General features: G+C 36.8%; 3 protein-coding genes across 4 annotated transcripts; 2 read left to right on the plus strand and 1 right to left on the minus strand.

The window, feature by feature from the left end:
* The first annotated feature begins 1,807 nt into the window (after positions 1 to 1,807).
* On the plus strand, positions 1,808 to 8,067 carry LOC141838142 (protein PAF1 homolog). 2 transcript variants are annotated; one of them, XR_012602616.1, is made up of 13 exons: positions 1,808 to 2,964; positions 4,167 to 4,235; positions 4,588 to 4,695; positions 4,776 to 4,956; positions 5,042 to 5,121; positions 5,236 to 5,355; positions 5,657 to 5,762; positions 6,297 to 6,383; positions 6,569 to 6,637; positions 6,773 to 6,844; positions 6,932 to 7,090; positions 7,401 to 7,586; positions 7,665 to 8,067. XR_012602616.1 is itself a non-coding variant. In XM_074725543.1 (12 exons), exons 1-12 carry the CDS (start codon positions 2,030 to 2,032, stop codon positions 7,533 to 7,535), a joined length of 2,121 nt encoding a protein of 706 aa, XP_074581644.1. In that variant the 5' UTR covers positions 1,808 to 2,029; the 3' UTR covers positions 7,536 to 7,624. The 2 variants fall into 2 exon arrangements, 1 of the variants encoding a protein (XP_074581644.1); XM_074725543.1 differs by lacking the exon at positions 7,665 to 8,067 and having other exon boundaries at positions 7,401 to 7,624.
* Positions 8,068 to 8,108: 41 nt separating this feature from the next.
* Positions 8,109 to 13,065, plus strand: LOC141838143 (protein REVEILLE 6-like). Its single transcript, XM_074725544.1, has 8 exons — positions 8,109 to 8,452; positions 9,185 to 9,242; positions 9,990 to 10,113; positions 10,191 to 10,352; positions 10,427 to 10,546; positions 10,870 to 10,979; positions 11,358 to 11,417; positions 12,657 to 13,065. Exons 1-8 carry the CDS (start codon positions 8,232 to 8,234, stop codon positions 12,705 to 12,707), a joined length of 906 nt encoding a protein of 301 aa, XP_074581645.1. The 5' UTR covers positions 8,109 to 8,231; the 3' UTR covers positions 12,708 to 13,065.
* Positions 13,066 to 13,742: 677 nt separating this feature from the next.
* LOC141839604 (beta-adaptin-like protein C) lies at positions 13,743 to 24,993 on the minus strand. Its single transcript, XM_074727390.1, has 15 exons — positions 24,802 to 24,993; positions 23,688 to 23,885; positions 22,060 to 22,173; positions 21,647 to 21,897; positions 20,298 to 20,433; positions 19,674 to 19,853; positions 19,492 to 19,584; positions 18,602 to 18,813; positions 18,424 to 18,487; positions 18,173 to 18,352; positions 16,793 to 16,885; positions 16,326 to 16,720; positions 16,032 to 16,221; positions 15,684 to 15,887; positions 13,743 to 14,205 (listed from the first exon to the last, which is right to left on the minus strand). The coding sequence occupies exons 1-15, from the start codon at positions 24,886 to 24,888 to the stop codon at positions 13,909 to 13,911; spliced, it is 2,694 nt and encodes an 897-aa protein (XP_074583491.1). The 5' UTR covers positions 24,889 to 24,993; the 3' UTR covers positions 13,743 to 13,908.
* Between the last annotated feature and the right edge of the window lie 883 nt (positions 24,994 to 25,876).

The following is a 25,876-nucleotide window of genomic DNA, read 5'->3' on the forward strand; positions in this document are numbered from 1 at the left end:
CACAAAATGTATTAAAACTTAACCATTATTACAAAGCTATTCCCTTTTTATTTTTATTTTTCTATTTCTTTCTTTACACTCTCTTCCTTTGAACAAAACCCGCTAACCTTTTCCTCTTCTTCTCCACCAAAGCTCATGGATGTTATAGTCCTTCACCTCGAATTCTGCTTCCACATCTCATGCTATAACAGCCATGATGAGCTTATAGTAGCCATGGCTTCTCTCTCCTGTGAAAGCTTCCTTTCTCCTTCCTCATTTTCTTTTAATTATCATACACTTGCATTTAAATATAGATTTCGAGTTTGAGACTATTTGGACTAGCCTCAGTGAACAATTACTTATGGCCAATAATAATTTTATTGTTATGCCATGGATTCGATCTTATTACAACCTCTTTATTATAAATCGTAAAAAAAAACCTCTTTTTCAAGTTTATTTAACTCGACTTAACTTAATCTTCTATCTAATGACAATAAAACGAGCAGTCAAATAGTTAGTATAGCTGATTTCAATGGATAAATATTTACTAATATATATCATAGCTAATTTTACAATAATTACAATTATTATTATCATATTTGCTACCACATTTACAATGATATTTATCAAAAATCTTCCTGATTTACAATGATATTTACCATATTAATGACAATAAATATTTAATTATGGAAAAATCAGCCATAACGGGGATGAACTTCTTTCTCAATAGGCATTCACTATCCTGAAAGTTAACTATCCTAAAGAGATAATCAAACAAAAAATTCTTTAAATTCCGTTTGGTACTTTAACCTGCCTGCTTCTGATCTATGTTTTGGCATTGACTAAAATGGATCATAGATCTGGAAATCTCATGTTGTACCAAGCAAAACGATGAAATGTATCGGAAAATTACTGAAATTCAATATTATAACATCACTTGGAACAGACAATGGCTCCTTGATCTTCTTCCTTCTTTAAACCTTCAATTCATCACCAAGACTATGCATTAAAATCCGAAAACTGTCTTTCCAATCAAAAATAGAAGCTCGATATTTTGAACCTTGGACTAGATTCTTATTATCACGAAGAAAGTTTGTTTCAAATCATTCATGTACAAAGGAAAGGAATGATCCTATTGAGTCGACAGATGCAGTAAAGGAAAAAAAAAATTAAAGGAAAAAAAAACTAACAATGTTGTGAAGTTAGGTATATGTAAAAAAAGATCGAAATGACAACAAAAAAAATGAAAAGTTAATGCATCGAAATCTGTTGACCTAAACGTTCGGTAATTCCATTGGCAAAGATGGCAATCGTCTTCAATCGGCTATAGAAAATCAGTTAATCGCTACCCAAAGGGACCAATTCAAGAAAAACATTCCAAGATGGGCTGCACAAAATGGATTGAAGATTTGGAATCAAAAGAGGGCGTTGAGAAGGCACCGAAATCTTGCTCTCGAAGACGCGGCGGTTCCTCGAGCACTCAAAGACCTTTCCGAGGTCGTCGGTAGGGCTTCATTCCTCGGCGTCATCGCCAGCGACGAGGTCCCGGATCCGGAGACCTCATTCCTCGGCGTCGCGCTGGACCTCGGCGGTGAGCCCAATCCGGGGATCAGGGATGATGGTGCAGGCGCTCACGGCGATGTTGCCCTCTCTCTGGCCGTGGCGAGCGAGGGTGATGCGGCGCGGACGGAGGCAGAGCACTTAAAGAGGTTAACAGCTTGCGTGCAGCTTTAATGATCCAATTAAATCCTAATTAGAGGATTCGTAACTTATTTCGCTTTACAAGTCGCTGCGTGAGCTCAAGCCCACCCGACCCAAACTCGATTGATTGGTTTCCGTTTCGACGGCCGCAGCACCCACCGTCTCCTCCGGCGAGATCTCTCGTGCGCGCTGTCGAAGGAAGCTCGAAGCCTCGACGGTGTCCTCCCCTTCTCCGCCACGAGATCTTAGAGCGGACTCTTCGCCTCCCTCTACTCCGATCGTCGTCCTATTCCGATCACAAGAGGAGACCGTACAAGAGTTCCTGTTCCGGCCGATTGGAGTTAGAGGCATGTCTTCCTTCCGCCCGCACCCCCCTCTTCCGACTCCAGTCGGGGGGCCACCTCCAGCGCCCAACCAGAACCGTCCCTTCCCTCCTCCCCTTAACCTCCAGTTCCAGCCCTACCCATCCCAGCCCCACGGCGGCTACCCCGCCTCCGTCGCCGACGCCGCCGGTTATGGACGGAACCCTCCAGGCTCCGCTCCCCATCCTGGATTCGCCGGTTCATTCAACCTGTCTGCGAACCAACAGCAGTATCCTTACGCCCCTTCCATGGCTCAGGCGCCGCCACCGCCCTCGGGTGCTTACCCGCCTCCACCCCCGCCGCAGCATTCTATGTACTACCCTTCTTCACAGTACCCTCCCCAGTATAACCCTCCTTCTCAGCCGCCGCCGCCCCCTCCGCCAGCATCGCCACCTCCCAACCCTTCTATCCCTCCGCCGCCTCCTCCATCCATTCCGCCTCCCCCTTCTCTGTCTAGTCAGGTTCAATCTGTTCCTCCGGCCTTGAACTTGCAACGTCATAGCTCCGCAAAAGTCGCCCCGCCTCCCGGGCGCCAGCAGAAGCCGTCACTCCCGCCTATGCAGCAGAAACCGTCGCTCCCGCCTATGCAGCAGAAGCCTCCTCCTGGACCGCTTGCCATGAGGGGCCCCACCCAGTCCGGAGGTCCCAATGGAATCTCGGCAAGGATGGAGACGGAGGAGGAGAGGAGGTTGCGGAAGAAAAGAGAATATGAGAAACAGAAACAGGAGGAGAAGAGGCTGCTTTTCTTGAAACAATCGCAGTCAACTGTGCTGCAAAAGACCCAGATGCTTACGGCCAATGCAAGGCCGAATGGCTCAATGACTGATTCTCGCATGACAGATCGCCGGACAACTCCTTTTTTGGGCGGGGACAGAACTGAGAACCGGCTTAAGAAGCCTACGACTTTCATCTGCAAAATGAAGTGAGTAGGAATTTTCATAATAAACTGTATTGATAATAAACTGTATTGCTTTGGGGCAGAGGTCCCGCAACTATAATTCTATCTTCTCTTCTCTGACTTGTAAGATTTCTTGTTTTTGTTTGATTTCATTTAATATTTGGAGTTAGTATAGCTTGCATCTGGCTAGTGTTTTTGCAGTCCGTGCTATATTGTCAGAGGTTGTTTATTCTTCATATTTTGCTTCGTATAGTTCTTTCTGAATTGACTGGAACTACATTTATTGTATCTTTTATTATGCTTCCTTAGAGACATTCTTGGAACTTAACAAATTATTATGTTTTTCAATGATTTCACTTTACTATTTCACCTATCAAATACGTGACTTTTCACATGCTTAACAGCCTTTAATACTGGGATACTAAACATGATTCACTTAGTGAGAGATCCTTGTTAGTTCTAACTCCTTTTCCATTAGTTGTATTCTATAAACACAAATTTTCATCTTTTTTTCTTATGTTATGAGACTTGTGTGAGAGGCACCTTGACGGAATGTTTAAATTGCTTGTATCTGTTACCTATTGATCAGGGGTTATATCTTTGAAACACCTACTTGCAATTAGTTATAAGATTTTGTAAACTGACATTCTAGCCCTTACATTGGTTGCATCTGTTAGTTGCTACTTTTTATGCCCTTATGATTAGTCCTGGAAAAAAATTGTTTGCTATCCAATATTGATTTTGCAGGGAAATTGCAGGATGCATTGCTGCTGTCTTTCATATTGTTGGTCAGGATTAAATACTGTGAGATACAAGTTAATAAAAATCCATGTTCATCTCCTAACTTAAGAAACTCCAGTTTAGATGCTTGAATAAATTGCAATTGAACCAGATGCTAACATTTGTATCCTATGGCCAAGAAAATGTCCAACTTTTATTTTATATTAATATCTAGCACCTTTTGACAAGCAAATGTAATGCAACTTTTGTGCATCGCTCGTAACTTGATATCGATAATTGATTTGGACTTCCTTTTGGTGATAAAAGAAATCAAATACTGTGTAGTGTCGATTGTGGAGCAATAGTAAGATCTATTATATATCACAACTCGATACTCTGATCTCAAGTAGTATCACTACAAGTAAAAGATATTAAACTTTGTTTTAGGTCTCTTTGCTTTCCTTATCTTTCCTTCGCTAGTCATTTTAACATTCTTCTTGAAGCAGGTTTAGAAATGAGTTGCCAGATCCAACAGCACAACCAAAACTATTGGCGATGAATAAGGATAAAGATCGGTATGAGCCACTTCTGTTTTCGGTTATCTTATTCTGGCTCAGTATACATATTTTTCATAAATCTCTTACTACATTTTTTTCAACTTAAATTTGAGATAATCATCATGTCTTCTTGTGATTTATTATACCTGGACTGTGGTTGCTGAACCCAGCCATTGGAAAATGCAATATATTGATTATAATTGTGTGACGTGTTTTTGTAGGAAAGCTTATTTGCATTGCTTGTTTAACCACATAAAGTTGATGATTGGATTATGATGAATACTGCAGTTTTTTTTCTTTGGAAATTTGTTGCATGGTTTTGTTTTGTTTCAGCTTTTAATACTTATCAAATGTGTTCCTGTGTTTTCAGATTTAGCAGATACACAATTACATCCATAGAAAAGACACTAAAGCCTAAACTCTATGTCGAACAAGATCTTGGGATACCACTTGACCTACTTGACATGAGCATATACAAGTATGATTCTATATTTTCCCACTAGACGGTTTTACTACTGTAACATGTGTCCCAGATAACTTGGTTATATTCTTCGCCAGTCCTCACACTGTTCGTCTCCCCCTTGCTCATGAAGATGAAGAACTGTTGCATGAGGAGGAGGTAGTAACTCTCATCAAACAAGAAGGTATAAGAAGGAAAGAGAGACCTACAGATAAAGGTGTTTCTTGGTTGGTTAAGACTCAATACATTTCCCCTATAAGCATGGAAGCAGCAAAAATGGTAGGGGAGTATTCTACAATGGAATGGCTATAGGTGGTATTGCTAGAAGCTAATTGTGCATATGTCTGAAAATGCAATTTTGCAGTCAATTTCTGAGAAACAAGCAAAGGAGATGCGTGAATCAAGAGAAGGAAAGAATGCTTTCTTAGAGAATCTTAACAATAGGTATATTACTTGCTAACCAAAGTTGATTATCATGTTCTCTACTAGAACATTTACTAGCATTAGTATGTCAACATTATCTTGTACAAATACTTTTTCCCTTGCCTATTGTAACAGGGAGAAACAGATTCAAGCTATTGAAGAATCTTTCAGGACAGCCAAACTGCCGCCTTTTCATCAATCAAAACCTGGACTAGAACCTGTGGAGATTTTACCCTTGTTGCCATTTTTTGACAGGTATCCAATGCATTTATTTAACTGCTAGCTCCTCAATTGCTTTGTTTCACTGCCTGTCATGATCTCCACGTCTATAATAGCTCATCTATGTCTGCTAACCATACCTACAAGGTTCTTTAATTTGTATCATAAGTGTTCAATTGTTTCTCTGTGATTAAAAGCTTTTTTTGCTAGCAATTGTAGTGCATTTTTCTGTAGAATATAATAAATTTATAATTTAGCATTTTTGGAAGAATAAATCATGTGAATGGGTTATTTTGAATATTGGTTATTAAGTCAGCGTACTCACTTCTTATGCTAGATATGAAGATCAGTTTGTTGTGGTAAACTTTGATGGAGATCCAACAGCTGATTCAGAACAATATAACAAGTTAGACCAATCTATTCTTGATGAAATTGAGTCACAGGTTTGGCTTTCTTCACCCTGGGTTGGGTCTACATACATGGTTATTTGCAAGTAACTTCCAATTTGGTTGTTTTAGAAAGGTTCAAAGAACCTTTCTGTTTTATTTTTGATTGAAATGCTCTTCAACTTTGTGAAGTAAGTTCTTTGTAGTAATCTACTTGGTTCCTTTTTGCTTCTTTTCATAATAAGAGCGATGGGGAAAAACACGCTTGAGATGTGGGTCATTGTAATATTTCAGAACTTTAACTCCTTAATGTTCTCTTCTTTTATTTTCAATGGAAGAGCAAATGAGAAACAGGATTTTAATTCGTTTGTCCTATCCTTGTTTTAAAATAGAGGAAGAGAAAGTTAGGCTCCTAGTACCCATACAAATGGATGAAAGTCAGATTCAAACATTTGTCTTTTTCTTGGATTACGATAGACTTAATGTGGTCTGACTCTTTTCTAGGATCCTGCATTCACAGGAACTATAATGAAGAGTTTTATAGTAAATATTAGTTAGAAATTTTCTTCTAATTCCTTTGCTTCTTCATAGGCTATAATGAAGAGCTATATAGTAAATGGCTTAGATCCAAACAATCCTGAAAAATTCCTTGCTTACATGGCTCCTGCGCAGGATGAGGTACCTTCTGTGGATTGCTAACTTTATATTTTATTTTTCTCATCATCTATATGACTCAAGACTGTTAGTTTGCCATCTACTATTTGTGCATTATAAATTATTTTTCTCTTTCCTCAAAATTAGTGAATTACGTTGACACTCCATTCTACAGCTTATTAACTTCAACATTTGCATTTTTCATTCAGTTGTACAACGACAAGAAAGCTGAAAATGAAGATACAACATATACCTGGCTTCGGGAGTATCACTGGGATGTATGTTTCACTTTTTCTCCACTTGTATCCATTGTATGTCATGTAGGCTGCAGATGTAAGATGTGTATAAAATTTGCTTCTTGGTCAGTTAGGTTAAAACGTTTATTATTTCTGAAAAAATTCTGCATATTGTAGGTAAGGGGTGAGGATACTGATGATCCAACAACTTACCTTGTTAGTTTTGGAGAGAAAGATGCCCGCTATTTGGTAAAATTGTCTAAAATGACTTCCTTTTTTTTTCCCTTTCTTTTTGAAGATTATGTGTAGTTTTGACACAAATGCGTTGTTCTGAAGCCTCTGCCTACAAAGCTTGTTTTGCAAAAGAAGGCAAAAGAAGGGAGGCCTGGCGATGAAGTTGAGCATTTTCTAGCACCATCAAGGGTTACTGTGAGGAAAAAATCAGCTAGTGCAGTTGCAGAGTCGAATGAATATGAGGAAACATCAGGAAAAAATGTATGTTGGTTTTTCATTCCCTGATGAAATGCATTTTAGTAATAGATTTTGAATTCCTAGCACATTGGCAATAGTCATGCTATTAGTTTTTGTATGCTTTGTTGTCATCAAGACTATATGTTGCTTATTAGTTTCTGTATTTGATTATCATCTACCTTTACAAGACCAACTTCCAAAGATACTGAAATTTGGTGAAGTTAACACCAAGAAAAAGTATCTTCAAATATTATAATTTATTATATTTTTCATTAATAATTCCTCTTGTCATTCGGCAAACAAGTTCATGAGTTTAAATCATTTTCATTTTCAGGAAAAACCAGATGGTGTAAAGAGAAGGAGAGGAACTTCTTTGGTGTATGATGATGTCCTTGAAGAAGAAGAACATAAATTTCAGAGAACAGATGACATAGATCAGTTGAGTGGGGAGGAAGACCTGTCTGATTGACAAACTGGCCTTCAACTCCTAGAGACTCACTTCAACTTATTACACTGCAATGTATAAATCTTCCCTTTTAGTTGAATTAAGTTTTATAATCAAGTCTCATTTATTTTGCTTGATGATCTTTGAATGCAGAGAAGTTTAGGATCTTGTACCATAAACTCGTGTGACGATGATGATGCTTCATCATCTAGATTGAAAGAACACTAGTGCACCAATTTCTGCAGTGCGATCCAAACATGTTCTTCAAGGAGGGGCTCCACATCGTCAACTGGTGGACAGGCGCTCACCCACTCACGTTACCGACTTTTGCTTGCCTATGGCCAAGTTGGCCTTTACCTGAAGCACCCGCACCGAGCCTGCCATATGTACAGCTGGTATATGCGTGCGCATAAACCTTCCCATAGGACACTCTCACCGCCTCAAATATTATTTGGTTTATATGATATACTCAGATCTGATCCCCCAATTGGCCACCCGCTTATGGTTGAAGGCAATGTCGATATCGTGTGGACCCTATCCCAAATTATAAGCGAGTAAAGGGAACCGACACCCAACTGTCGTTATGCATATTTAACCTAAGCGTCAGCCACTGCGATTTACCGGTTCGAATTCGGGAAGAAGAGACGCGAAGGCAATCGAAACGTCGACCGATTGCTCTTCGATCTCCCGCTCTCGTGTTCATCTCGGGGATCTCCGTCCATGATGCTCGCTAAAGCCAGCGCAAATGAAGCTCGAGGCGGAAGGGAGGCGACCGCCGGCCTCTACTGCATCGACCGGTGCTCTCCGATGTCTCTAAGCGGTGGTGAAGCGCCTTCATCCGAAGACCTGGGAAAGAAGACCCGTAAGCCCTACACGATCACAAAGTCGAGGCAGAGTTGGACCGAGCAGGATCACGACAAATTCCTCGAGGCCCTCCAGCTGTGAGCAACCTTACCCCTTCCTTTTATTTCTCTTGTTGTTGATTTTTGTGGGAAGTTTTAGTTCTGTAAAATTTATGTCGCCCCTGTGTTACGGTTATTGTATACGGAGAGGACAGCAGTTCAATTGCTCGTATTATTGCTCGTATACACGTTCTTTAGTTCTCTGGTGGACTGATGCGAATTTGGTGGTTTCCTGTTGGTCTAATTGCGCGAACTGGAGGTTTTAGCTTACCACTGATGAACTCGCGATAGATTTTGGAGATGTGGCTTGCTTTGGTCTTGAAACTTGTGTTGTTCAGCTTGTGATCTTCTTCTTAGAGTCCTCTTTATGTATTTCACGTCAATTCTTTGTTACGTTGTTGACTTCACTAAAACGCTTTTGGTCAATTGTTCACGAAATGTGCCTTCACAATTGGTTAGCGTAGTCATTTCAAAGCTTACGACACTCAGATTTCTACCTTGTACTGTTATATGGCTGTCGTATGTCGATAAGAATTGTCTTTTATTCAATTTGATTTCAGATTTCTACTTATACCTTATCTAGGCGCCCTACATTTGCTCACAGTTTAATAAGATAGAAAATTATTCTTGTTGATTTTATTTATGTCGGCTACAGGTTTCGCTGTATAAGAATGTGGCGAAGACTTGGTTATCATAAAGAGGCTATTAACCTATAAATAGTAATGCATCTTTAATATAAGTACTTACCTTGTAGTGTTCTGGTGATCACAGTTTTGACCGAGATTGGAAAAAAATAGAAGCATTTGTGGGGTCAAAGACAGTAATCCAGGTAATTTCCTTAATCATCTTCAACCCTGACTATAGCATATTCTCGATTGTTGGATGGATGTATATATCTTTCAAAATAGCATCATTAGTAGCATATAGTATACGTCTTTTGCATGGAAAGTACATCATATGTATTTATGACGTATGTTTTGTTCAGTAATTGGCCCCAAATCATCATTGCACCTGCAGTTGTTATGTTGAGTTTTTTCCCCCTGTAGTGTTGGGTTTTCCAAAGAAGCTCAGGTGTTGGCTCAGGTTTTTTTTTTATTTTTTCCCTAGAAGCCCAAGAGTGATCTAGGGGAATCTTTTGGTTTCTCTCAAATGAACAGTAGTTCTTTTACACTGGAAATTAGGTAGTTTTGTCTAGGTCTGTCGATCTTTCTGGATTTTGGAATTTCGACTGTGTACATGTTAATTATTTGCAACTGAGGGTGTCCTAATTATTTGCAACTGAGGGTGTCCTTGGTGCCATGATTTCTTATTTCACAACCTATTGCACGACTCAAGATCTGAGATTCTCTAAACAAAAAAGCTTGAGCATTTACCTGACTGAGAATAATCTTGATCCTATGGCCAAAGTCAGAAGTCAAGGTATTTGCATACCTGTAATTGTTACATATTCCAGTTAGTTAAGTGTGCTGAGAGTGAAGATAGAGGTATAAGTTATAACCTCAACTAATGACACCTGAATGTGATAGTTTATGTAACTATCTGTTGATAAATGCTTATATGGTAATTGTTTTTGCAGATTAGGAGCCATGCACAAAAATACTTTTTGAAGGTTCAGAAGAATGGTACAAATGAACATCTGCCACCACCACGACCCAAGCGAAAGGCAACTCATCCATATCCTCAGAAATCTGCTAATAATGGTCTGCTCTATTCATAGTTCTTGTTTTTTGATGCATGATGAAGCTAATACATCTGTTATTTTGGGGTAAACAAACAGTTCATCAGATACCTGAAGCCAAAATCCTATTCTGTGAATCATGTCTCCTTGAATCAGACCATTCCTCCACAAGAGAGAGCTCATCCATTCGGAGGAACCACACAGAAATGGCATTTACTTCTTTGCCTCATAATACTATACAGCCTGCTAATCTGACAAAAGGTTTGCTATTTTAACTTCAGCAATCTTTTGATTTTGTCCTTCCATCTTCTGATTGTTAAGTGATAAACTTGCAGATGGTATTGTAAATGCTGGAGTTTTGGTGGAAAACAATAGTGATAGAAGTGTCAAGCGTTCCAGAGCTTGGTCAGCTTGTGATATAACTGACAAGGAAAATTTGGTCACATCTCTTCATGGTGAGTGCAATCCTCTGCTTCATGTCAGATTATTGTCAGATACCTAGATATTGTAAGAACCAGAAATCATCAACTGCCCATCGTTGAGTCCAACAATACTTTTAAATTCGTTACAGTCTCTTTGGCCTAAAAACTTGAACATAATATTTCTTCTCACAGTTGACAGTCAATCACTTTATAAGTTTGTGGTTCTGCCTGCCAACTTGAGTTATGGATCACACGCTTTTTCTGCTGCTTCCGTAAAATGTTCACACTGTGTTTGTCTCTTTTAGTTCACTTTTGTGTACTTTTTTACCTTGTTTATTTCTTATTGTTTTGTGCAGTTATGCCAGACTTTGCCCAGGTGTACAGCTTTCTTGGAAGTGTGTTTGATCCTAATACAAGCGGACATTTGCAAAGATTGAAAATGATGGATCCAATTGATGTTGAAACTGTAAGTCATAGCAAAAATAACCTTGTTTATAAATTTCTTGCAATCCTAAAATGAAAATGCATAAGGTAAACATGTATCTGGTCTGCAATCTGTCTTATAATTCAGTAATTTCTCAATCCAATGTTTAATTAGTCTACATAGATTGTAAAATTTCTGATAATGGAATTTTTTATTCTTGAACATGAAATTTCTGATCTTTGATAATTGAAAAACAAAGGCTTATATGATCAGTTTGAATTTTGAGGCATACAGTTAGATTTTATAAGATCTCTTTGAATTTTGAGGCCCTGGAATGGGGGTGTTAATATGGAAATTTTTTTATCTGCATTTGTGGATATGCATGTGAATGAACTAGTGTTTACTGACATTAATGACCAGGTGCTGATATTGATGCAAAACTTGGCTTTCAATTTGACTAGTCCTGAGTTTGAGGATCTTGTAAGTATGTTTTTTTAATGAACGTTAAATTCCCTTAAAAAATTTGTTTGTTGGATGGATTTGATTGTTCTGGTGATTCTTTGATTCTGTTAAGTTGATTCGTGAATATTTTGAGGATATCTATAGTGGGAATAATTTGCATATAGACATATTGGTGTTGCAATCGCTAGAGTAGCCCTTTCCTCTATCAGTGTCACATAATATGCATGTAGATAATTTGGTGCCAAATTAATCAATTGAATCCATCAGCTATTTACATATAATATTTTATCAATGGATGGTAAACAGACTTTGTTGGTGGTGATTAGTGAATTCTTCACCTTTTCGTTTTATTTTTTATTTTGACGGTGCATTTACTTGTATGGGTCTTTGACTTGCATAGGATTTTGGATGCATATGTTGAGGCTGAATGGATGTTAAGGTCAAGCCCGTCCCCTTTTTCTTGAAATTTTACCTCACCATGGAATCTTTGCTGTTGGACCATCTAGACAGATTCCATTGTTGCTTCTCTTTGCCGTTGTTGCTATCAGCGTTGTCTTTGGTTTCCTCCTCCATCCACTCTTAGATCTTTTCCATATAATTTTTACTGAATCACATCCCAATAATTGGTTTATACTTTGCTTCTCATTATTTTTCTCATATAGAGGGAATAATTTATGAAGGGATTTTTGAAATTGAAAGGTAAAATTAGAAGAAATTGTGAGGGGGTGTCATTTAGTAAAAACAATTATAAGGGACAGGATATACGGTAGACTGCATATGTGTCTACGGAATCTCAGAAGTGTCAATACACATTGAAACGTAAGTCTATAAGTATTATTGTATTTGGGAAATTTCAGAAGCGTCAATACAAATAAGCTATTCAATGTCGTGTGTGCATACTGTTTATAGCTATCTAACCTCATCTTTCGTCTAAGCTCATCTACTTGCTCTTCCTGTGTATTGCACTTTTTATTCCCCAGATAAAGACTGGTGGTGCGTTCCATTTTCTTGTGTCAAGGAAGAACACTGATGATCACACACTTAAATCATCTAATGAAAATGCCCTTAGTTTAAATTCTGATAACTATGCTTGGATCACATATACACACTTGCCATTCTTCTGTCATCCATGTACTTTTGTCATCCGAATATGTTCTTTCAAGAACCCTCATAACTCCTTATTTTGAAGCTTTTTATCTTTTTTAGCTCAATTTTTCAATATTGAATCAAGAACTGAACTTGTGCCTTCCCATGCAGAGAAGGCTATTTTCAGTATATGGCGGTGATATGAATGAAGCTGAAGCATGACGTTGCCAACTTTTTAACGCTAGAGAAGCAGCAACGCCTGGTCACAGTATCTTTAAATTCCTCCTATTACTTTTTGATTGGTAGACTAACATGAGCAGTTGCCTTCCGCAAATGCAGAGTCTAATGCCTTAGGCAAAAATATAATTTAGTTAACGTCACGTCGTAAAGATGGGAGTTTGTACAGCAGAGTCGTCCTATTTAAGTGTTAGGTTTGGAGGTATATATAAGTTTTATGCTTTGAGATTGGTTAATAAATAGCCTAGAGTTCTTGAGGATCCATGGCCTTGTCATGTAGCTGTAGTGTTTGTTTGTCGAGCGCCTAGTTGAAAATTTCCTGATGTCACTACATTTCGTATCAGATTGATGCATGGCTAAATGTGTTAGTGATTGACTCAAACAATGGTACCGTAAATGAATTAATATTTCTGTAAATACAGTTTTTTATATATTTTTTAGAATGAATCTATTTAATGTATTCTTCCAGACTGGTCATTCATCCTCCTACCCTTTGGGCTGATTTAATTCTAATATGTGGATAATGATCACCGGATTTGACGCGTGCCGTCTATTAATTTTATATAAAATCTATTTTTCAAAAAATCATTGTCCAAGCATTTGTAAATTTGTTTTTTTAAAAAAAATTACGAAGAATTTATATAATGTGTTTATTAAAAAGTAAGCTGGTGATGCTTTTGACTATTAGATTTTTATTTTATTTTTTTGGTTGACTGATCCAATTCTATAAATCTTGGAGTAACAGCCCTGTCTAATAATCAGCTTTCTCGAATTGTATGTAGGACCCTCTCTGTTCCATTCCGCACGTGTAATTTGTTTTTCATTAATTCGCCTTGCAACTTGGAACGTGTATACACATTTACTCCGCTAATTCAATAGAATTTTTCACTCTCAAAATGAAAGGAAAAAAAAAGTGAATATGGATACATAGTCTCTTACATGAACTAGAAAGAAGACCTAGATTTTCTAGCAAATGCTGAGTAACGGATGGAAGCAGCGAATCAATTACTATCACAGGCATGAATCAGAAAAGTCTCGGACCTCGATGAGTTTGGTACAAGGATTGTTGGTTGCCCCAATTTACGCGTTCTCGGGTCAAAATCAATTTGCTTGATGAAATAAACACTCACACTACTTCACAATAAAGAAGACCTGCTAAGTTTGCATGGCAGAAAAATAGTGGATATCACTTCAGCAGGGTCTCCATGGCTTCAAAGAAGAGTGGTGCCATCTCCGGGCTTGGTGTTTTCACAGCACATTTTACACCCACAACACCAAGGACACAAGTAAGTTCTATCAGGAAAGGAATTCCTCTAGGAATCTTGGCTGATAAATAAAGCAAATCTTTGTTGGCATTCCTTCGTTTTGCGACAAAGAAAATGTTGTATGCAGCGAGATGTTCGATGGTAGCATCAACATTGTTGATGATGGAATTTGGCAAGTCCTTCCCCACTTCGTTTGTATCTGGCAGGGATTTCCAAGTCTGCATATGGGCACACAAGACATATGCAAATCTATTTAGACATCTATTGCATTTTCCCAGAGATTAGATCTTAACAAATAAAATCAGATTTTGAAACATTTCCCCAGACATCTATTGCATAAGCAACTAAGAAAAAATTATTAACATGTCTACTCACTTCTCAGATTTTAAATTATTTTACTCCAAAGCTTGAAGAAGAGAGTAGCACAAGAGAAAGGAAAATTTAAGAGGGAAGCAATGTGATTTGCCAATTTGTTATTATTATTTTCAATTGTTTTGCAGATGCAAAGTTGTACTGATGTGGCATTCATTGCCATTCAGCATCTACCTGTCTGTAAGAGTATTCAACCCTGTAAACAAATCTAAGCAGGTAATGGCATATTTAGTTCAAATTCCTAGCTAATGCATCTGGTACGGTGGAATGAGAGATCAGGACCAGCTAATTTGAGTCAAAATGGTCAGTTTAACCAAATGACAATATGCTTAGCACATGCCTAGCCTAGGAAGTGTTTTATCAATATCGACATCCAAGGAAAGGAAGTTCAACTTGCAGGTGAAAAGCAATATCTTTCTCCAACAAAAATAGAACTTCCTAAGGTTGATGCTCTAGAAAACAAGTTTTGATTGAGAATGAGCATCTACCTCTACGGTGGCATACACAACAAAAGGGCACTCTTCTAAAATTGGTATTAGTTATGCCAGTTCCTAAAGGGCCAATACCATTCCAATCAAGTTAAACCAAACATGAGAATGAAAATAATGATTACATTTTTATCTCATTCCACCCTAAATTCATTCCATCACCAAACCAAGTACGACCTTAAGGAGTCACACTTTTGGTCAAATTGCAAGAGTGTCTAAAATCCTTATTCATTGTCCCTGACAAGCAATCTAGTTCCTCTTGCCATTTCTTGCATTATTTTAATATCGACCACTTAGACAACTGTCTACCTTTTGAATCTGCCTTTTATGATGGCAGTGAAAGCAAACAATAATTGTTGAGTGCATGGTGTGTTACAGTATATACTCTCTCCCCTTATCCCTCAGAATTATCCATACAAGTAAACCTAACCTTAAAGTTTATTTTATCTTATTTAGGGTGTTAACAAATCTTACATTTTGTGACAAATAATTATTCCATATGTACTTATTTTCAATTGTAAAAAATTCAGACATAGAAGGTAGCTAGAAGGCTCCATAACTCTAATTTCATTCTTTTTCATCGAAGGAGCAATACCCAGTATCATATATGTTTACTTTAACTTCACCCATCTCTGTTCTTGCTTTATATCAATATATTTGTGATTTCCTTATGGGAAATCAACTAAAGAAAAGAATGTATGTCAAAGGAAGCAAATTTCTTCAACAATCCAGGAACCAAATGATCTAAAATCACACAAAAAGAATCAAGTCTTGGTCATTTTTTTAAAACTTAGCACTTACATGAATAATGAAAATATACTTCAAAAATTTCTTACCTCAAGAAAAGTTGCACGTTCCATTCTACCATCTTCGACAAAGAAAACATGCAATGAAATTTTGTCACTGAAGTACCAGACTGGCTGCTGATTATTTTTAACTGCAACTTGCAAAAGTGTGCTGGGAGGGTCAGGTGAGACATTCTGGAATAAAACCATTGGCAAAAGTGTCCTCACTGAAGATCCAGGTTGCAATGATGGGACCTACAAATCGTAAAAGTGAATATAAGAATATAATGACCAATATCGTCTTTGAGCCATCATAAAACATGTCACCAGATTATAAAACTAGGTGACAAATTAATCCATCAACAAACATACTATTGAGATCATATAAAAAACAATCACCTGCAAAGGCCCGGCAGCTGCAAGACCAAATGTATTTTTGTTGAACTGTATCATGAACCCATCTAATACACCCTGTGTGTTGTTCTCAAACATCATAGCATAAAATATCTGGCCATTTTGGCGAGTAAGGTGTGCGCTTATCTGTAAACCTTGTCCAGTAGATGCAGGAAGCAATACAGGTAAGGGAGGTCTGAATAGACAAGTTAAAAGGATCAATCTGAGTGAGAAAAAAAATTTGAAAAATAAAAAAAATACAATATAACAGATGGAATAAAAAAAGGTGAGGACCCATACTCTGTAGGTGTTGTTGGCTGATCTACAGGGACAATAGCATTATCAATGCCAATTAAATCACCTAGTAAATCTGGCACAGGTGCAGAGATTTCTGCTGTTGCTTGTACCTGCTGCTTTGTTTCAGCATGAGAAATGTTACTAGGAGAAGCACCTGTACCATCAACAGCATGAGACGGTGTCTCAGAATAAGCAGTTTCTCCTCCCTCGGCATAATCATCATCCTCTGGTCTAGTTGCAGCTGACTTTGCACGACTTATAAAAGTATCTGGTATCTTATGATAAACAGAAGAAAGGGTAGCAATATTTGTGAGGAGCTCATCCAGGAGTGACGGATCAAGCTGGTTTGAATCATCACTTATTACTGGTTTTTCAGCTAAAACAACATCTTTAGCTGCCTAAGAGAAAGAAAATATAGATATATTATATAAATACCATCTTTAAAAAATATCTTTCAATTTTAACTCTACCTCAGGATCAGTAGAAAGAAGGCGCCAATAAATGTATGCACGATCACGCAAATCAGGATTGTCTGTTTCCATCGTTGCATTATTAAGAACAGCCTATCATATATAATTTATCTGTATTAGAATTATGAATTGAAATAATACTAACTGAAACTTATGAAGGTGACCACGTAATACTAATAAAATGTCAGTCTCAGCCATAAGTAAGAAATTCAAATGCAGAAAAAATCAAATTACATCACCTTATTACCCTAATTAACTTAAGATAGACAACATTTGCAATCTGTAATTGACTGGAAAATAAATGGAAACATAATTTATCTTTCTTCCCTATAATCTGCAGGTGCCAACTAACATGGCTAGAATGCAATTGGTTTTCAAAGTTTATACTCAGCCAGCTCAATCTGAGAAATGCTAATTCATTGCTTGGTAGAAGTGTTATATAATTATATATCACTAGTAAACCCTTTTTTAGAACTTATAAAAGAGAGTGATGCTGAAAATCATTAGCTTATTCACTATTGTCCAATTTGTCCGAAAATTGATAAAATTCATCGAACTTTATTTAACATAATTAAAAAAGATAATATACATTTGACCAAAAAAAGTGATAATATTACTAATGGCATACTCTTATGTACAATTGAATGGCAAGATAAAATAATCGTAGCTAATCCCAAATGGGCTCATGACTTATTTGTGTTGATGAAGCTGACAAGAAAAAAGGATTTGTGCCTCATAATTGCATTGGAAAAACTAGGTGAATGTGGCATACTCCAAGGGGCCATCTGAATCAGTGACTGCTAAGAAAACAAGAAAAGAAAAATAAAGGAGCAAATTGCCCATCTTAGAAAAATTAATAGCAAAGTAGTCACGTGTCACTTATTTGCACTGACAAAGAGTGTTGAATAACACTCAAATAAAAAAGTATATAGTAAATGCAAATGAGTAACATGCTACTTCAGATTTTGCATGATATTTCTGAGGTCTCTGACATCCAAATATTACTTCACGAAGGCTTTCATTAGATGCCACAAACAGAACCATAACAGCATGTTGCCACAGTGCCACAAGAAACAGAAATTCATTTCTTCCAGATAGTCTCATAGTCATTAATTCAAAAGAAATGAAAGCCGGAGTTCATTTTGGTCATGATATTAAGAAGTGAAATCCTCGAATGGGGCCCCTCAAGAGATCTGAAGTCTACAAGTCTAATCTTAACTTGAAGAAAAGAGCCGAAGATGAACAAAATGCTGAGTAAGAACAATTTAGATTTGTTTTAAAAAAAAGGAATATTAATTACTGAACAAAATTGTCTCCATGCATTGTCAGATATAACAGGTTACAAGAATATCTATACTTGTATATAAGAAGAAACAACACCTGAATCATCTGTTGAGGACCTTCAGTTGGCTTCTTAAGAAACAACTTTACTGTTGCAGTGAGCAGTTGCAATTGTACAAGTGCAGGTTCTTCAGGGAAAGTTTCTAGAAAGCTTTCAAGGAGCTCATCAGCATTGTCAATCCTCTCGGCATATTCGCCAATTATCCATATCATTGATGCCTGAGACAAACAATGCATTTTTGAGGTAACAAGGTAAAAAGAATAGCACAACTCCCATGACAAACAGATACCTTAGCCTCTGGCTCATCTAAAGTGTCCAAACTTTCACATAGTGTTGCAATGATGGATTCATAGCTGAAGAAAATGTAGAACTATATAGTAAGGATCAAGAAAATGCTGCAGGATACATTTCACTGTGAGATGATAACGCAACAAAACCAACAGCTCACGCCAAGCAACTTAACTCACGTGTTAGGATAACGTCGGAAGATATCCTTTATGACAATGATAGCCTCTTGCACAACATAGTTGACTTTTATCTTTATCAGCTCAAGCAATACACTGATGCACCGTTCAGCAGCCCTCTCTAACTTGATGGCACAACGTCCAATTGCACGCACAGCCCTTCTAACAAAGTCTACATCTACTTCTGTGGCATACTCTTTGAATTCCAACAGAACCTGCAGTGGATAAATTAGCCTCTGAAATAGAGCCATCAATACCAGTTTGTTTTCGTAGTCCAGACAAATCTGGCAGAACACTTCTATAAACAACCTTCAATGAAGTCAGTGTTTGGATAGGGCCCATCAATGTCACTTCCTCTTCCCTAGTCTAAACAAATTTTTGCATAGCATGTAATATGTATTGACATAGGATGGAGACTATAAGGGCTAGAACAGAATTTGAGTTGATATAGAACGTAAAGTTTGCCATTTTGAGTACATCATTAACTCGAATCCTAGATTGCATCAGATTAACCAATTAACCTGCATTGCCTTAATAAACCACTCTTTTGTCTAAGCGTTTAGCTATTCTTAACATCAGCTTAAGTCACAAGGTGTCCATTTACTGTGGTCGCATAAAGAGAACATTTGAAAAGCATTTAGTATGTGCTGAGACCAGAGAAGAGTGCATAAGATTCCCATAACAAAAAGTATCTTTCATTAATTAAATCAATAAAGAGACTGTGTGCTCCTCCTGTTCAATGTTCACACCTTCATTCTGTAAGCTTTTTAAAAGCCATACAATAGCAAAAGAACAAGTTTCAAATTAGCTGCTTTTCTCTTGCTAAAAAGTGATGATAACAAGCCAACGAGTCATTTACATAATAGAAACCAACATAATCACACGTCTTGTACCTGGTCTATGTTCCGATCTGAGGCTAGCTTTATCATAATCTCCAATTTTTCCATCTTAACATAAATTGGGTCATTATACTTGCAAAAGAAAACCTAAAAATGAAGAATAAGAACAAAACAGCAAAGTCAAGAAAAAAATAATGAAACTTCAGTAAGGAAGCCAATCCACACTAATGACTAACCTTGATCTCATGTGCAAGTATCGTAGGCCTTTTCTGAACGATAAGATTGATGTTCCGCAGGGCTACATACTGGATTTCTGGTTCTGCAGAAAGAAGAGTTACCAGAGGGGGAGCCATCTTCTTGCAAAGATTTCGAATTACATCAGTACTAGTGATAAGTTCCATTTGCAGAAGAATCATCTGCATAGAAATTTTCAGATATTATCATATTTGAAGCAGAAGAAATCAACCAATAGATTTTCTTGCAAAATATATTTAGTTGACAAAATATGTTTCACTAAGCATAAATTTGATCTTAAGTACATGCATAGACTTTGCAGATTTGAAATCCAGCAACAAGATAAAGTAAAGGTTGAAGAAGCATACTCTGTTAATCATCTAATATTTCAGTGAAGCCAAATGCTTCCTTATGCTATCTTAAAGAAAAATAGTAAAAAAACAGTTTTCTGATGTTCGACTCACATAGGCTAAGGTCTAATTTCTCATAAAAATGTGTGGTTGCTCTTTGAGCTATAGAATTAAAGAACCAAAGTCACATGTTCACCATAAGTCAAGCAATGAACAAATTTTATACATTAATGATTTCACAATTGAAGATACTAGATAGCGCAGGTATATACCTACCTTGACAGCAGAAAGCACGACGGCGCAATTCGCATGTTGAAGGCGTGGGGTTACTCTCTCAACTATATCTTCAGCTTCTCGAGCATCAGAAGCTTTATACCTTGATAAAGCATCCAAAATGAATACTTGGCCCCATCTGCAGTGAAATTATATTGAGATAAAATTAGACTGTCCACTGCTCAAAATATGAGCTAGCCATTTGTAACCTGAATTCTGAATAAAGGCATATCATTTTGCACATAATCGCTTAGACTTGTTGGATAGTTAGGAGCAAAATAAAAGAAAATTGCAAGCTGAGCCAGCAAAAAGATGACTCGTCCAGGAAACAACATAATCTTTTTAAGGAATCTTGCCTTGGTGGGAACTCTCTTGGAGCATTCAAAGAGTAGTGGATAAGAAAACAGCATTCAACTTTAATGTAAATGACCTTATCTCAAAGCCTTCACCAAACAATTTATATCTCTCACATTCACAAAGGAGCTACTAAGGGAATTCGATAGTGACAATTTGAGTTTCAATCTATTAAAAAATTAGAGCTTTGAAAATGTACATGGATCTAACTCATATCAATACATAACCTGGTTTAGATGACTTCTTTTAAGAAACACTATGTTTCAGTTGAAATTTTCATTATAAAACAATGATCCAGATTCCTTAGAATGCAGCAAACCTTTATCTTAAAAATTAAGATTTCTGAATTTCTAGGAAACCGCCTAGCATTTTCATTGAAGATCAGAATGAATGTGAAACTACGTATATCAGTTCTAGAAAAGGCCATTTTGCTACTTTGTTTTACTGAAAGCAATGCACTGAACTTGGCATTAACAAAGCTGAGCTTGCTTCAGATCTTGGGTTTGCATAACTTAATGAGAACTCAGAAATGAGATTAAGAATTTGCATTTACTAATTAGTAAACATGGGCTTGAGCCACAAGAGCCTTGAATCATTTGCAATGAATGACACTATTTGAATGACTACTGGCCAGGAAACCACTAAATTCACTTTAGATAACTCCACGTTGTGCACAGTGGTCAGTAAGATTCCAATTAAAGCAAAAGCACAATCATTACCAAATGGTCTTAAAGGAAGCCAAATGAATTAACAAAGGCCTTAAACAGAAGAGATGTATTTTCGAGGGACTTCTCTTAGTGTTCAGGCAGTTTCAATTACTTATGCTAGATCCTTTTCCAACATGACAGAAACCAAGCTCCATGACAATCCCGCTAATTTCAGTATATAACAAGGAGTTCACCAAGAAAAATAAAACATCTAAAGCATGTTGCTAATTAGCAGACAGATGAAACAACTGCTCCATGAAGAAATAGCCAACTCTGAAGAAGAAAACTTACTCTGTGCATTCATTTAAAGCAGTCAGAAGCTTTGAAAGTGTATGACTAGTAATCTCAAAGATCGGTTGACTGCTAGTTTCCTGGATCTCTGCAAGTGCTGCAACTGCATTTGCCACTACCATCGGATTGCTGTCAGATATCAAATCCTTGAGAGTATCCAAGAAACCCCTATCTTCCACTAACTCGGCATTTATATCATACAATTTAGCAACACAAATTGCTGCTGTCTTTCGGACATAAGGATCGTCATCCTGTGAAAACATATTTACAACTCAAAAAATTATACGTGTATAAACTACAGAAATGATTAGCACAGTGAAGATCATATTTCAAAATAACTTACACCCATAGCAACTGATATAGTTTGAAAAGAGACAAAAAGTGGAAGAGAAAGAACTAGAGAAACAAAAGACCTTTAGACATCTTTGAAGGGGATCACACAGATATTCTGTGATTTTGTCAACACGGATGCAGCCCATTGTTCTCACAGCTAAGGCACGGATCAAAGGATTAGGGTCTTGTGAGTCCTACAAAGGTCAATGGAATCATGATCAACAGTTGTAATGTGTAAGCTTATTCAATAAATAACCAGTCCAGCAATGCACTAAAAACATTGAAGAAATGCCTTGCGAGCCTATCTGGTAGAAGTTAATATTTGTCTTCCATGATTAGTCCATTGTTGTTTTTAACATTAAGAAATATCATATCATGGTGTGCAGAAGATTTTGTCGCTTCAAGGCTCACAACTTTCATCATTCACCAATTTTCAATTTGTATGGCATGTTGATGTGTATCTTGCATCAAATGACAATTGAGTCAGCATTAGCATCTCTATAGGAAGTTTTATTTTTAACCTAAATTTTGGTGCTAATCTTGAGTCAATATAAGCAAAATAATGACTTATTCTATAATTTTCTGCATCTAATGACCAAAATAGCAAGAGAAAATACAACAGCAAAACTGAAGGTCAATTATTAGTTATGTAAAAGATGCAGAGAACACAAGTGATCTGTTCCTAAGGAAATTAAATGTGGAATAGATTGAAAATTTAGTTTACACCCTTGCCACATATAGTAAAAAAATTTAAGAGAGAGAAAGAGAATTGCAGAGATTTGGTGAAAAAATATTTCAATTTCCAAGTGTTAGTTGGTTATAACTTAAATAGGTTATCTCAATATATGCACCCTACCAAGTTAGATTTGGTAGCTGACCACTAGTTACAAAAGGTTGAACTATTAGATGATATCCAATTATAATATTCTTATATATTCAGCACTGTTCCAAATCTACAATTTGACTAGAAGCTCAATATACTGGATTGACTGAATTGGGGCACATTTTGTACAGCCACTGATGAGAAAGAACCCAATCTATATTTTACTTTCTAAACCACCATAGGGATCCAAATTGTTCGTTTGCAGGCATTTTCATGTATAACTTCTTCAATGTTCATTGTTCTTACCTTCATCTGTAAACCATTAATATGGCAGTCACTCCATTAACACAGGGCTCCAACAATACATGGCCAACATTGATCAATCATGACAGGAAAAAAAACATGTGATTTGCAAGTATATCCCTACCTTCTCACGCATGTTCAAAGCAATTATGGTACACTGGTTGACTTGTGGCGTAGTTTTGCACAGAAAGCTCAAAAACATTGGATTTGAACCCTCTTACTTTGGTAACTGCTTATTGTAGAAACACTAGCAATCATGAAAGAGCCTAATCTATAGTTATATATTCTAGCATACCCCATAGATTCAAATTGTTTTATTCATCAAAAATTTTCAAGTATAATTTTCCCAAGCTTCAAGTTGTCAACTCCATTTGTAAACCACAATATGATTCTAAGATAGTGACTTGGTTACATTTAATACTTGCCCAAACAGGAATTAAGTAGGCTATAAACAAGTCATCAAACCACTTGATGTCTGGAAGCTGTATAAAACAAAGGTAATCACAGCTCCAACATTAAATGGTAAAGAAGAATCAAGGATGACAGAAGCGAGAAACACATGATTCATAAGCATATCGCTACCTTCACGAATGTATTCACAGCAAGTATGGCTAGATCTGGTTGACTCTTGGCATAGTTTATCAGATACAAATAGACAAGTTTCTTCAGTTCCAGATTCTCTGTTTGCATACAGTTTACGACGTCTGTGAACAATGATGAAACATCTTTTCCTACAGTCATTGCAGCTATCACCTTCTTCACAGCATCTTTTCTCTTATCCTATAGAGAATATTAGCATGATAGTAAATGCAAATGTTCAACCCCATCTCAATCTTCAAAAATAAACAAAAATTTATAAAGGTTACTATGATTTAATAGGCATTCATAAATATATAAAACTGGCAACAGCAATATGGTAACAAGTAAAAGACACTAGAAGTGAAGAAATTGAAATTTTGAGCAGGTATTAATTGAATACAGGCTGATATTTTTATCAAGAGTATCTGATAGGGGAATGAGCCATCCAAGTTAGGTAATGGACTGTTGATAGTGCTTCTATAAGGAAAGGACAGCATCAATGGCCATAGCACTTCTATCAAGTAACCAAAACTGGTCGCTAATCAAATTGATAGAGATACCCTAAACTATAGTCTGAACTCTGATTGGTGTGTCCATCCACCAAGTCCAATTGAGGTTTGGTTCAAGAAGCAATTCTACCAAGTTAGATTGCCCAATTCTTCGTTTTAAAATCTGCATACAAGAGACTAGGAAAAATAACTTGACCACTAAGAACTGCTATACCTTTATCATATCTTCCGAAAATAGATCTAGAGACACTTGTAATGATTGTATTTTCCATTGCCCTTGTTATTGCGTGCAAAAGAAAAACTAGTCATTCGTTAACGCAAACGCGGAACCGGACGGGACTAGTTATTTCTCAAAATACACTACTGGGACCAAATCACTATTCGTACAAATTCATTATTCGATCCTCAAAGAAATTTAAATCTGAAACATTCTTTCTTCTTTGATTTCCATTTTCTTACGGGCATCAGAACAAACAGATCGGAAAATTGAAAACAAAGAACGCGTCGAAGTAAACAGATTCATCAGATGTGATGCAGGGCGTCGGGATCCAGCCCTACCCTAGGTCATCCGAAACCTAACTGGATCAGATCCGGAGTGAGAAGAGTACCTTGTACTGTGAATTGAGCTCCTCCTTGAGCTCGGGGATCTCTCCCTTCTTGGTGGTGGAGAAGTATTTGGAGTCGTGACCGCTCATCGCTGCCACTCCGCTTCCTTAGTTTCTTCTTCGTCTTCGTCCTCAGCGAAGGGGAAAGAGGGGAGGCAGCGGAGACGAGACAGGGAACGAGGAAAGCGGACGAGGAAGTTGTTACTGGTCTGCTTTGGAACCACTAGTTGAGCTTGCTCTTTCCAGATCAGAATTGGAGTCAAGTCAATACGGTTTCTGTGAACCCGGTTGAACCCGAGTCTGATCTGACGAAGCATGGATGGGAGATTAATAATCGCTATGCCTCTTCTCGTTTAATTTCAAACATAATTTATGCTCTTAAGGATTTCTTAAAACATTTTTACGTACAAGAAAACCTGAGGCAATTGTCATGTGTCATATTCTCTATTTTTTTTGTCTGTTTTACTCATTTCAAGGATTGCTATTTTTTACATAAACTATAAGTACTTTAAAATATTTTATAAAATTTCAATATTATGGAATTCGAATTGAAATTTTGTAATTTTTAATCTTAAATGAACACTTTTTAGAACTAAGAACCAATAATTTTACTCCCATTTAAATCCAAAATTTTGCTTATAGTTTTGCAAACAATGCATATTTCTTAAGTAACTTTGGAAGAAATCAATAGTATTAGTGATTTAGTAGGGAGAATAATTTGGTTGAATGATATAGATATTATAAATTATATAAATTTTTCTTAAGTCATAAGTTTGAATCCTGCAGGTCAGAATTTCCTTTTCATGTTCTTTTTAGTTGGTAATATATAGTTTCAAAAACTCAAAATCAAAATGAAAATTTTACCTCGATATTGATTTGTTTAATTTTTCTTGTAAGATTGATAGACTTATTTTCTTTAATTTAAATTAATTTAACTTGATTATTAAAATCGTTCAAGAGCAAATTCTGGATGAATATAAAACCATAAAAATAGCAGCATCCGAAAGCTTGCGGTTGTTCGTATAGATATTGCTGGCAACATAAAATGACTTAAAATAAAGACGAGAAAAATTTAAAA

This window comes from Curcuma longa, chromosome 11 (genome assembly GCF_044706935.1).
Source record: "Curcuma longa cultivar G26 ecotype Majalengka, Jawa Barat chromosome 11, ITB_CL_G26_1.1, whole genome shotgun sequence".
NCBI classification, from domain to species: domain Eukaryota; kingdom Viridiplantae; phylum Streptophyta; class Magnoliopsida; order Zingiberales; family Zingiberaceae; genus Curcuma; species Curcuma longa.